The sequence below is a fragment of the Oryzias melastigma genome, linkage group LG19 (genome assembly GCF_002922805.2).
Source record: "Oryzias melastigma strain HK-1 linkage group LG19, ASM292280v2, whole genome shotgun sequence".
NCBI lineage: Eukaryota > Metazoa > Chordata > Actinopteri > Beloniformes > Adrianichthyidae > Oryzias > Oryzias melastigma.
In genome coordinates this window covers 14,109,048-14,122,320 of record NC_050530.1, presented here as the reverse complement: position 1 = coordinate 14,122,320, position 13,273 = coordinate 14,109,048, and the positions used below count along the sequence as shown (strand labels likewise).

Here is a 13,273-nt window from a genome sequence, read left to right as displayed (position 1 = left end):
CTGCAGACTTTCATTTTAGGTTCACTATTATACAATAAAAGAAACAACAAATATATAAGAATTAAGTCAAAATTGTATGAAAATTAAAAAAAAAGAAATGGTTACATTTTGGTTCTCTAATATTTCAGCAAAGACAAACATTTCAAGATTCAATCTCGGGTCTACTGTTTTGTAAATGTAAAACTTTATTTGTAGAAGATGTTTTCTTTGTAAAATTACAAGTTTTGAAATGATAAATGAACAATTTTATTCTTTAAAAATGTTGAGCTTTATGTATATAATTTTAAATTATTGAATTATTTTTTCTCAATTGTATTCTTGTTTGGATTTGTTTTCTTTTATGGTGCAACTCTTACTATTAAATAAACAAAGTGTTTAAAACAAAAGTTTTTAATTTGAATTCTTATTTTTGCATCTACAAAGCCTAAATAAGTAAATGAAATGTAAAAGATTCAGGAGAATCAGTGTGCATCTTTGGTTTAGCTTCTTGGGATTTAAAATAATCTGAATGCAGATTTCATGTAGTTTTAAATAAAAAAGAATTTATTTTATTATAAACAATATCAATAATATTCTAAACTCATCCAAAAGATCTATTGTATGGAAGTTTTTTAGTGCCATCAGACTCTGATTTTTTTTCCCCCTGAGTTTTTATTCGGAATTTTTTAAACCTCTGAATTTTTTTTTCTGAATTTTTTTAACCTCTGAATTTTTATTCTGATTTTTTTTTAATCCTTGCTTTTTAAACAGCAAAATTTTATCCTCCCAAAAACATTTTCTATCTTAAAAAAATATGTGTTTTTAATTTCGAGACTTAAAATTTCGATGGGTCAGAAATTCAACATAAAAAAAAATTCGGAGTGAAAAACTTCGCCCAAACAGTGTCACCAGAGCAAGTGGTCGATCCAGGAGCACATCGATATCCAGCCAATCAAATCATGTCCCTGACGTGACGTCAGCGTTTGTTTTGGTCTCTCGAGCTGTGTCTGAATTCCTTCCGATGCCGCGCCCTTCGTGGTCGCCGCCGGCCGGGTCCTTCATAAAGCGGGAAGAGAAGATCGTATGTTAGGGCTTTAAATTTGGACGGTCTAGCCTTGTCTTATTTTTTTTTTGACATTTAATTGAACAAAATACAAGTTGGTGTAGCTTTGCTGGCTAATTTCCTGTAGCTTAGCCACCCCGCGTTGAACGTGTGAAGCGCGAAGCTGGAAATGTTTCTGAGTTATTTGATTCAACTTTTACTTTTTGAGGAGTTGGAGCAGATCATTCGATCCATCGCCGTCGCAGGAACTTGCTATTATCCCGGCTGAGACAAAACGATATTACAAACGATATATTTACTTCTCAGTATACCATAACAATATTATTTGTATTTCGTTTCTTTGCAGACCACAGACACACACACACACACAGACAACCATAGACAACCATATACGCAGATGTTTACACCGGATTCTGAAATCATGTATCCATTCAACTCCTGAAATTAAAAGTTTACTGTAAACTGGATTCTCCGTGCCCTTCCCTCTGACCGGAGCTCTGTTGAAAGAAGCTATAAGACCAGCATTCCCCTCTAGAGTGTTCATACTCTCTCACACATATACATGTTAGCTTTAGCTAGTTTAATTTATTTTTTTACTTAGAAACTTCATTACAGGTTGTAAAATATACAATTACTGAATTTGTGGGTTTGTAGATTATTCAAGTTGTATTTCACAAGTTATAGCAGTAAATGCAACGAAGTATAAGTACCTACCTTATTCTGAGCATAAAAAGATTGTAAAAAAACTAACTAAATACTGTTTTTATTTTATAATTCAGACTAAAATAGTGTTAAATGTTTACTTCTTCTATTGCAGAAATTAATTTGAACAATTTTACCCTACTCTTATATGAAATCAGTACAAGTAGTATTTAAGTATTTTGTTATTCTCATGTTCACCTAAGTATAATGATGTTTTACAGTCTAAGATCAGAATACTTAAAACCACACATGTTTATGTTTGCTTTAAGTTTTTTATGTATTTTTTTTTACTATAAATGCATTTCTTGTGTATTTCTTTCTAAGCAGACTACACCCTGTAATGCAGAATCAACCTGAGTCTCGTGGAGCGGTTTATTAACAGTGAAGATCCAGGACCAGAATCAGAGTGAACAGGAACTCTCCTGCAGTCCTCCTGAACCTCATTGGTGACGTCTGTGGGGTGATGTAACTGAGATCCTGGTGTTTCTCTTCTGGTTGGCGAGCGGAGTATCCTACAGGATGATCTCAAGAGTGTTTGGATCTCTCGTTCCACTGTCCACTGCAGCATCCACAGTCACTGAGGAGGTGGTGGCCATTCGCCATAAGGACCTTCACCTTCCAAAAACCCCTGAGGACCTGGAGGTGGAGTCCCGTGGGTTTGCAGGGCTGGAACAGCACAGAGTTTTTCCTTAAAGCTGCAGGTGCCATCGATGGATGCCACATCAGGATCAAACCTCCTGGTGACCCTGGTATCATTCCAAAAGCGCCCTTGATTATAGAGCGTGCTTTGGAATGATGAAGACAAGATTCAGAGGCATCTTCCTGCATGTGCTGGAGGAGCATCACACCTTTGTACCTCACGGAAGTGAACACATAGCAGCATTTTATGTTCCTTGGGATATATTTCTATTAATTTATATATTTAATTTATATATTGCAGGTTGTCACAGCTTGTGCCATCCTCCACAATATCTGCTCCTGTGCTGACGACACCGAGGCTCCAGAGGACGATGTGGAGGTGATGATGAGGAGGAAGCTGGTTTGAAGGTCACCAGTGGTGCTCTCTGGCAGGACCAACTGCCTGCTGAGGTTTCTGCCCTGGGGGAGGTACCACCTGACCTTGATTATTTTTAACAGGTAATTAATGAATCAAGTGATTTTTAATTATTCAATAATTTAATTAATTGAGTTTTTGTTAAAAACGTTTTAGGACAGTGCATCCATTATCTTATAATTATGGATCATTTTTGGTCATGCAGCATCCGTCCACAGCCAACCCTGTAAACCCTGAAGATGGACGATGCAGTCTACAGTGAAGATGCATCCTGAAACTCTGCAGAACATCCTGCAAGATGTTCCAATCACCACCCAGAAAGTTCAATTCCCGCGTCTCAGTTGAAGCATCTCATCCATGTCGACCATCTTTGTAAATAGTGTTACAATGAATGACGATTACTGTGTTGGATTTATGCCTTTATTTATGTTAAAAAAGCAAACATTTTAATACATCAAATATAAACTTAATTTATTCTCAGAAATCAAATGTGGTTATTTGTTGGCATTTCTTTCCAGGAGACTATAAAGTTGGTCAAAAGTCTCCCTCCTCTCTCGTGCCCTCTGCTCTTCTGCCTCATGTCCTCTCTGATCAGGTCTAGAAGCTCATCACTAGTCGCATTTCCATTAACTCTGAAATTTTGCAAATTGGAATTTTGATACATTCTCCTAATGGAAACCACAATTCCGAAAAAAAAAAAAATGTTTTTGCCCTTAGAGGGGGTGGTATTTGGGGAGTTTCAAAACAGACATTTTTCGCAAAACTGTAATGGAAACACTTTTCTAAATAGATGCGCCTCTTTGTATGAAGTGTCTGTCCTGAGTGCAGCACAGCGGGCGGCAGGAGAGATCCAACAGCTTCACAGCTCTTTATAAGTTGAGTGTCATACAGAATCGTGCAGCTCCTCCATAAAACAATAACCAAGATTTCCTCATCGCTGCAGCTACACTTCTGCAGCTTGCAGCCTAAAGACGCTGAAGTCTCGTTTAAGGAAAAGCGCGAGTGCAGGTACAGAAACTTAAATGGATCTCGTCGTGTTTTTAAACAAAAAAAGGTCCAGCAGCTTACTTGTTAGAATGGTTATTCATTTAAAAAACGCTGAACAGGTTTCTCACCTGAGACTGCCAATAGACTCTGCGCGGCACACACTCTCCAGACAGAGCTGTAACGTCACTGCAAACTCTTTTTTTAGTGAATCAAATGATAAAAAATAAAAAAAGATCTCATTCATTGTCGTGTTTTAATGACTTATTGTGTGAGTTGGTTTGTGCTTTATCGCAAAATGATGATTTAATGGAAACAGTGTCATTTCGAAACTGTATTTTTCTAAATTCCTCGAATTTAGATAAAATTTTCGGCAAATGCGTAATGGAAACGCAGGTAGTGATTCTTTTTCTTCTTCCACCTGATGGGTCACTCCTTCCTTCCTCTCTTTCTTCACGTTTTCTCTCTTTCACCCACTGCTGTAGTTTACTCCCAGATAGAAGAAGTCTGGAGGACTGGTGGAAGGTCTCTGTCCTGATGCCTCATCCATGAGGTCAAATCAACAGTAGCAGCAGTGGACTCCCACTAACCTCCTGATGCTGGATACTCACAATCCTGAACACAAGGGATCATAATAGACAGCAGAAAAAAGAAGATACAAACCTTTTTATAACATACATATTTAATATGTATCAAACATTTTATTTAAGAAATAGACAGGGGCAATAAATGACAAAATAGCAATGTGGGGGGTGTTTGTTTTGATTTTGGTACTTTTAAAGGGTAATCCAATAGTGCAGTTGAAGGCTTAATCCATTGAATGTATCCAAAGAGCTGTTATGGGGTAAGATGGCTGTCGGCAACCGCGAAGGCGGCGGCATCGGAAGGAATTCAGACACAGCTCAAGAGACCAAAACAAACGCTGACGTCACGTCAGTGTCAGGATTTTATTGGCTGGATATCGATGTGCTCCTGGATCGACCACTTGCTCTGGTGACACTGTTTGGGCGAAGTTTTTCACTCCGAATTTTTTTATGTTGAATTTCTGACCATCAAAATTTTGAGTTTTGGAATTAAAAACACATATTTTTTTAAGATAGAAAATATTTTTGGGAGGATAAAATTTTGCTGTTTAAGAAGCAAGGGTTAAAAAAAAATTCAGAATACATATTCAGAGGTTAAAAAAATTCAGAAAAAATATTTAGAGGTTTAAAAAATTCAGAAGTTTAAAAAATTCTGGATAAGAATTCAGAAGCTAAAAACATTCAGAATAAAAATTCAGAAGTTAAAAAAATTCACTAAAAAATTCATAGGTTTAAAAAAATCAGAATAAAAATTCACGGGGAAAATTTTTCAGAGTCTGATGGAACTAAAAAAGTTCCATACTATTGCAGTTAAGTGTAACAGCAGTAATTTAATATTTGTATTTTTTTCTCAGATTATACAATTTCTTCCTGTTATATCTGGTTGTTTTTACACATTACTCATATTTTAAGCAGTTGTATAGATTTATTAACACATCCAGCACTGATGTCCTGCTGCACAGCCTTTTAAAGGCCAACAGCGTTTCAACTTAAGACTCTGCAAAAAGCAAACATGTAAGGTATTTATAAAAAAAAAAAAAAAACTAACTTTGCTTTAGTGATTCACTTTTTAAAATACCTCCTCCTGTGAAATGTTTTTTTTTTTTTGTCATTTTTAGCCAAACCGTCACAAGTTTATTGTATTCATTAATATGGAAATTGAACAGACATCAGTCACAGTTCAGACATGAAGCTCAACACTTTATTGGTGAAAGTTTAAATGCAGAATTTCATATTTAAAGTCTTACCTCCTCAGACGGTTCAGAAATAAATAAAAAGCAGAAAAAATGATTTTTCTTTACAAGCAGATTATTAATCAACATCTAAATGACATTTTTACAGTAGAGGTCGACCAGATTTTAAACAGCATGTCGTTTAAGTATTATTGTATTTTCCAAATTTATCTGATTAGAATAATAAAATAGGATTATTTTTTTCAATCTGAAATCAAAACAGATGTTTAGATTTGAGCTTCTCCAGATTAAGAAGTTTTTTCATTTCTGTGGGTTCAAACCTGAATCACTTGAATAAATTATAGAATGAGTTAAAAGATAAATCTGACAAAAAAAATGGAAGTATTCTTTGAGATTTGACTCTAAAGATCATGAGAGAACCGATCGTGTCAGGAGGGAGTTTGGACTCATGCGTGACGATCTTTGGAACAGCCTCTTGTTTTGCATTAAGCTTCGACTCCTGAGAATAGAAAGGTGCTCGACTGCACATGCTCAGACCGTCACATCTAGCCTGTGTAGATGCACATCAGACAGTCCAGAGTTTAAGAGTCCGGCGCAGCACAAACGGGGCTGTTTGACATTCACCCACCATGTTTCCTGCAGCTTTGGTACAGTCGGCTGCAGGAAGACTGTAAAGATGATTATAAAAAAAAGAAAAACAGACTGTAGTACAAAGAGGGTACAAGAATGACAATTCCATAGGAATTTAGGACGGTTTCACACATCTCTCCCTCCACAAACGTCTATATGTGCAGACATTTTGTAAGAACTCCAGGTGATTTCCAGATGTTAGAGAGGAAAACTCCAGAATTCACAGGATAGAGTGAGAATCCTGCAGCTCTGAAAGCGAGCCGGCATGTGAGCCGACGTGAGCATTTAGCTTTTTGATGCAGATTCAAGAAGCTCCTTTGCAGCGGAGGACAGATTCAGCGCCAGCTGTCGGACCACACCTCCCTGCACTTTGGCCCAGGCCAAGCCGTCGTCCACGGCAACGTTGATGGGCACGCAGGCCGCTTCCTTCTGCAAGTCGGTCAGCCGGCAGGCGGCAACAGCCCCGGCTAAACCCACCATCAAGAGGAGGAGGAGCTTAAACATCAGTCCGATGAGAGATCGCCGTGGTTTAGACACAGGTTCCACAGCCGCCTTTTTGTCTGCTAAAAAAGAAAAAACATTTTTAAAAAACTGAAATAAACAAAAACTGGTAACGTTAGTCTCACCTGCTGCCTGTCCATTTTTCTTCTTCTTCTCCTCATTCTTCTTTTTTTGCTGCTCCTTTGCCGCCAAAGCTGCCATCTGGGCCTGGTACTCCTGCCGTCTCCGCTCTTTCTCCTCAGCTTTTTCCCGCTTTCGAGCCTCCCTCTCTCTGGCTTCCCGTTCCCTCTGCTTCGCCTCTTTTTTCTTTTCCAGCTCTGAATAATGGATACATAGAATGATTACAAGAACTCGCCGTCTTCTTTCAGACATCGCATTTCTACAAACTCACCTTTTTCTCTTAAAAGACGCTTCTCTCGCGCGTGGTCGACCTCTTCCTGAATCGCTCTCATGTGCTGCAGAACCTAAAAAACATGACATAAAAGTTTAGATGTTTCTCTGTCCGAGCTAACCCTTCGAGAGATGTTCGTCTTTCTGACCTTGGAGGCACACTGTTTGCACTGCTTCTCATCCAGACAGTCTCCTGCTACCTTTGCCAAATTGGGCTCTAGAGGGTTATCCTTCAGATCCAACCACTTTAGACTCTAAAGAAACAAGCAAACAAAAACACGCTCAGTCCGACTTTGTGACAGTCCTTAGATGACAGATTTAAATGAAGACGCAGAACACCACCCACCCTGAGATGGGAAAAACTGACAGGCAGGGCGGTCAGCTTGTTGTTGTACAAGTCCAGGTGCTGAAGGTTGACCAGGTTTCCAAAGTCATCCGGCAGACAGGTTAGCTGGTTTTTACTCAGATCTAGTTTCACCAGGTGGGTCAAGGTGCAGAAATCTGGCTGCAGGACAGAAACAACAAATCAAAAATGTAAAAAAATTCTGTTTAATCAAAGTATCCAGTCCCGCTTCAATCATTTTTTGATCTACTGTAAAAGTGTTCCCAGTGGTCGTTTAATTATGATTATGTCGGTTTTAGCTAAAACCCCCCAAAAATCTTTGCAGTTTTTATCTTTTAGAAATTTTTCTAGAGTTGTGAGCAACCCCACCCTCACTTCCCATCATCCATTTGTTTACACTCTCTACCGCTAGCTTACAATGGATTTATTTGCCTGCAAGTGGATGCATAAGAAGGAAACAAAGCTTCTGGCTTCCTGGTGTTATTTCTGTATCACAAATTCAACTTTTTATAAACGTTTTTCTTTGACTGCTCCTGATTCACAACAATATGAATAAAGAATTACTAAAACCTGCGATTTTTAGCTGAATTTTCTTTAAAAACGTATTCCTTCATTAAAAAAATGCTACAAGAACATGTTAAAAACAGCACCAAAAGAACAAACTCACAGCAAACTGTGATAAAATTTTATTTTTTTACAGACTGAAATGTTTATGTTTTCATGCTTCACCCCAAATAATTCACCAAAAAAAAAAGAGTCCGCTCATTATTGATCTTTTCATTTGAGAAATAAAAGATAATTTTCTGTTAAATATAAATATACAAGCACATATTTAGTTGATTTTGTACTTCATACTTACAGAAAGGCAGATGATGTTATTGCAAGACAAATCCACCACTGTTGCTTTGGAAAGCTGGGCCTTTAAAACAATATCAATTTGAGTTAAATTAAAGTGATCATGATTACACTTTTTTTTACAGTAGGAGCTAAAGACAAACTTTTACAGCTTAAAGTAAAGCAGACCTGATATTTAAACGTGTCTTTAAATAAATCTCAGAAACGAAATAAACACAATCGACTCACGAGCTCTTTGACCGGAACCTCAGAGAGGTTAGACAGGCTCAAGTCCATTTCATTTCCACTCAGTTTATCCTTCAGATTCAACGCTTTGCTGGTTTTGCTCATCCTGAAGCCTGCTGGGGGAAAAAAAAAATCACATAGCAGATATAGCACCGCGATAAATACATACAAGCGTAAGAGAACTTCGGAAAACTGTTGCAAACACCACAAAACACCGTTAATTCTACACTTTACGTGACTCTCACCTGATACTGAATATATATAACAAAGCCGCGTTTATGTACGTCTGTCGAAATGCGAGCAGGGAGAGGCCTGACTGGTGTTTCTGAAGAAAACTTGACAGAAGAACCTCAGAAACGGGGTTTGTGTCAGCGTTGACTGCCTCTCAATGAAAGTCCACGTCACTGATTGAGCAACATTGAAGGGACGCTGCTGCGAACAGCGCCCTCTGCAGGCGAGGAGGAATTATTACTTACATTATTGCTTTTCCAGTGTTCTTCTGTAATAATTAACAACATACGGATCAAAACCCAACACACTTTTAATTAATTTAATTAAATTTTTAATTAAAAGTATCAAGAAAATTAATGCATTTTTTATAAGAAAGAAAATAAATAAATAGTGCAATTAATTTAACCAATTCACACCAACGACAACTATTGTGACTGACCAATTATTGAGGCCTGAAAGCTTAATTTAAGCTTTAGAAAATCCAAGTTTTTGTTATAAATATAATTTCACATTTGTAATCAGTTTTACGTTTTGCCTGACTGTATATGAGAACTGCGCAGAGGAACTTCTCCCCCTTTGCATTCTAAACAGGAAGTACCTGCTGACTCCAGGAAGAAGCCAAAATCTTAAATACTTCAATTGAGAAATAAACAGCTATTTATCATTATATCTGTTAGAATAACAATTCTTGCTTTGACACACATTTTTAAGATGTTCTTATCAATTCTATATATTTTTTTATGCATTGCTTTTTCTTAATTACAAGTTATAAAAACTGACCAATCAGATGTCTCAATACTCTTGCCCCCATGTCAGAAATTTGATTCTCCTGACCCCTCTTTCATGGGATAGAGATGTGGCCTTCCAACAAGCTCACTCCTGATTGGTGAGAGTGGTTGCCATAAAAATGATGACTCAGACCGACTGGAACCAATCACTGCTTACCGACGTTGTCTGGTTCCAGACTCAATTGACTTCATTTGGTTGGAGCCTGACGTAAGACATATCCACACTCAATCAGTCCAGTTATTTTATACAGTCCATACTACAAATTAAAAAGCAGAAACTAAGCAACTAGCATCTATCAGGAGGATGATTAACAAACCAGTCCCCCATAATGAATTTGTCCCACTTTTCACTTTTATCTGTGAGAATTAAACATGAGTAAAAAATTCTTAAACAGGTCAGTTCTTTACTAAATGGTCTAAAACCTTAAAGTTTTTCATTGATTTACATCCTTTTTCAAAAGGGCAAAATGTTTAGTGAAGCAATAGTTTGTCAGGATGGAAATAACCTAATTGACATGCAACAAAGCAAGTTGTGAGACCCATGCGACCCCTGATGCACGTGAAAAAAAAAGGAAAAATCATTCTAAACAGCTAATCAGCGATAGTTCATATCTTCAAGGCGTGTGGTTTACTCAGGGTCACACTGACAAATGCAAGTGCTTCATTTCAGCTCTTAATTCTGACCATCTTTTCCAACTGTGGCAGGAAAGTGTAGAAAAGCCTTCGAGACAGCAGGCAAAGTCCACATTTCTCTTTTTAAATATTTATTACGTCCATTTAGATTTCCTCTCCATAAATTAACGTAGTTCCATTCAGGGATTGTGGTGACAAATGGAAGTCAATGGAGAGTTTCTAACTGCAGTCTAACTCAACTGATTGTCTGAAATCCAAGTTAAGTGTTTTGTTTTGTACTAAGCACTATACAAATGACAAAACTTACATTCACTAAACTCCAGACATTAGCGGAACTGAAACAGCCACCCGTCCCAAATCAATCAGCTACAATATTTTTCTTTTTTCTACAATCTGCTGCAAAACAAAGCAGTTTGTGACAGGAAAATGTCAAACACTAGAAGAACTGATCAGTTTATAATTGATACATTTAATTGTTGACCAACTCAGGCGGAGATTGTTAGGATGTTGTCGGTGATAAACAACGTTCAAATCAGTCCTTGTCCTTTGAGGAGAAGGTTGGCCCGGCTACAGCTGCGCAGGCGGCTGCAGCTCAGTGATCCTGCAGTTGTTGTCAGTTTCATCAGTAACCAGATGAAGGAACCACCACATAGTTACAGAATGATGCATGAGAAGTGCAGGCTGGAATGGCTTCATCTTGGGTTAGAACTTGGTTTTTTATCATAATACAAAAGCTTGTTATGTGATACATTATATCGTTGTATTATTATATTTCTTGGAGCTCTGACTCCTGAGATACATTAGCAAAATTGTCTAACTACTACTAGAAATGAAATGCAAAAAACATTTTATGGTTTCAAAAATTACTTTTACTTTGATTTACACATTTTTTAATTTTTCAAATCCACTGATATGCACAATCCAGATTCAAGAAAAAAGCTTATTGAAAACAAAATACAAAAAAAGTCCAGTTCCTCAATAATAATCCAGTCTTTTTAGTGTTATGAAGCCATTTATTGTTCTGTTACAGGTATTGTCCTCTGCAGTCTCCCAAAGTATAATAACATTTTCTATATCATCTTTCTTTTAATATACACGTCGTTTTTGGCTTGCACAGTCCCACACCAACATGAGATTCAAGAGTTTATAGTGACAATGACACTGTACAAGAGAAATGTCATACAGAAACAAAAAAAACATGCCCAAGATAAATGTGTGCATGCAAACTTGAAGCTGAACAATCCTCATAAATCACTTTATTGTGCTCTTCTTTTATCATTTGCCACCATGTCATTCCATCTTTTTTAACAAAAATGGCACAAGTTGTTGACATTTGTGTGTGTCGCGTATTGGTAAACCTGATTAGTGTAAAATAGATTATAATTTACAATGGCAATTAAATTATATTTTTTGCTCTATAAGGTGCACATTAAAGTCTTAAGATTTTTTTTTTTTCCAAAAAATCGACATTGCGCCTTATAATTCATAGCAGCTTATAAATGGATTACTTCTCGTTGTGCTAATTGATGAGAGCTACACAGTGCTATGTCAAAATGTTTGGTTGGGTGTTATTGTGAATGTGCTAATGCAGCTAGCATGTGACCGTGTTGTACTTTATTTTTCTTTAATGTTTTTCTTACAAAGTTGGGAGTTAGCGTAGTCACAGCAACATTTTCTTTAGCTGCATCAGTCTGGGTTTTTTCTTGTATTGCAAACAACGTTAGGAGTCACAAGTGTTGTGTCTGTGCTAATATTTTTTAACGTGACTAACATTGTCAGAACAATGTTAAAAACAACTTGTAGAGTTAGTGTGAATGTACCAAATGTTTTGTCTTCAGTGTTTCAATTCCACTAACTTCATTGCAAATAGTTATTTTGTCAACTCTTGTACCTGTACTTTTGTCATTCTGTCCGATGGCACTTGAACTCACCACATTCACAAAGCATGCATTGACATTTACGCTCGGAGAAGGATGTGTGCTGCGGCTGAGGGAAATAAAGCAGAGCAAGGTCGGGACAGCTGTTGACTATTTTGTATCAAACAGAATAAAAAAAAACAACAACATCGAAACCAATCAAGAGTCATCTTTGATTAACACAGAAACACAACACAAACTATAAGAGGAAATGGGATCCATTTGCATAAACCCTGTTAACAGAGTCCAAGAGGACCTGGTGGCAGACAAGATGGAGGCTAAAAATCATCAGCCAGAAGCATAAATTGCTAAACATCAATAGCCGAAGGCAGAAATTCCACAAGAATTTAAAGTTGTAGCCACTTTTATTAAAACTTTTTTTAGTGTTCAGGATTAGTTTAAAAATTTTCAAAAGAGGGTAAACGCTTTATTAAAAGATTTTGACAGAAACGTGGAAATTTGTGAAGCTGTTACAACTTTTACTTTGGAGCTTTAGCTCCAGACCAGTGTTTAAGTTTAACCGCAGTTAGCTTGCTCTCATTATGTGATCAGCATGAATCCGCAGAGAAAAGTAGCTTTGGACAGATATAAAATTACTTTGTTTTAGTACTGTGTTGCCTATCTGTGAAAAGCTACTTTAAAGTGTTGCTTATCAGTGCCAAACCGCTTTTCTCTGCAGATCACGTTGATCGTATAAGGAGTTACGGTATGTCAAAGAGCATTGTAGGTAAGGACAGAAACACCTCAGGTGGTAAAGGTTCAAAACTAAGAAAAAAACAAAACATATATGTTATGGTTTCCGGTAAAATTAGTCTTTTTTTGACCAACAACAAAAGTATTTTTCAACTAAAATGTGAGACAGTGGCGGGGGAGGGTATGATGTTCCGGTTTGGACTTCCTTCCAGCTAAGGATTTTCTATCGTCATCTTTTCTGCCAACAGGTCCCACTCACAAAGTCTAACTGACGTATGGATGTGTCTCTGACTCTCTCGTTTAGAGTTAGGTTGGCCTTATATATGCCGATTCAAAAAGTCAACTATAGAACATTCATTGAAGGTGCGCAGGTTAATCCGGTGGATGTGAAAAATACAATAGATGTTCAGGAAAATAAATCATGTCCACTTAGTTCATTAGGATATTATGAATGCATAGACACTGATGGCACAGTATGACCAAGAAATGTGTTATTCATGAGTTTACCG

The 13,273-nt window shown here is 37.2% G+C and overlaps 1 protein-coding gene and 1 long non-coding RNA gene across 4 annotated transcripts; one reads left to right on the top strand and one right to left on the bottom strand.

Annotated features, from left to right (window-relative positions):
- The first annotated feature begins 755 nt into the window (after positions 1-755).
- LOC112154453 lies at positions 756-3,528 on the top strand. The gene is made up of 2 exons (XR_002920645.2): positions 756-2,881; positions 3,004-3,528. It is a non-coding gene; the product is annotated as an uncharacterized LOC112154453 (long non-coding RNA).
- A 2,017-nt stretch (positions 3,529-5,545) lies between these two features.
- On the bottom strand, positions 5,546-8,949 carry lrrc59 (leucine rich repeat containing 59). Of its 3 annotated transcripts, none has more exons than XM_024285805.2 (8): positions 8,749-8,949; positions 8,507-8,619; positions 8,283-8,342; positions 7,427-7,585; positions 7,230-7,334; positions 7,082-7,154; positions 6,816-7,007; positions 5,546-6,749 (listed from the first exon to the last, which is right to left on the bottom strand). In XM_024285805.2, exons 2-8 carry the CDS (start codon positions 8,606-8,608, stop codon positions 6,475-6,477), a joined length of 966 nt encoding a protein of 321 aa, XP_024141573.1. In that variant the 5' UTR covers positions 8,609-8,619; positions 8,749-8,949; the 3' UTR covers positions 5,546-6,474. The 3 variants fall into 3 exon arrangements, with proteins under 3 accessions (XP_024141573.1, XP_024141571.1, XP_024141572.1); XM_024285803.2 differs by having other exon boundaries at positions 5,546-6,752; positions 8,749-8,948; XM_024285804.2 differs by having other exon boundaries at positions 5,546-6,752; positions 8,507-8,616; positions 8,749-8,948.
- Between the last annotated feature and the right edge of the window lie 4,324 nt (positions 8,950-13,273).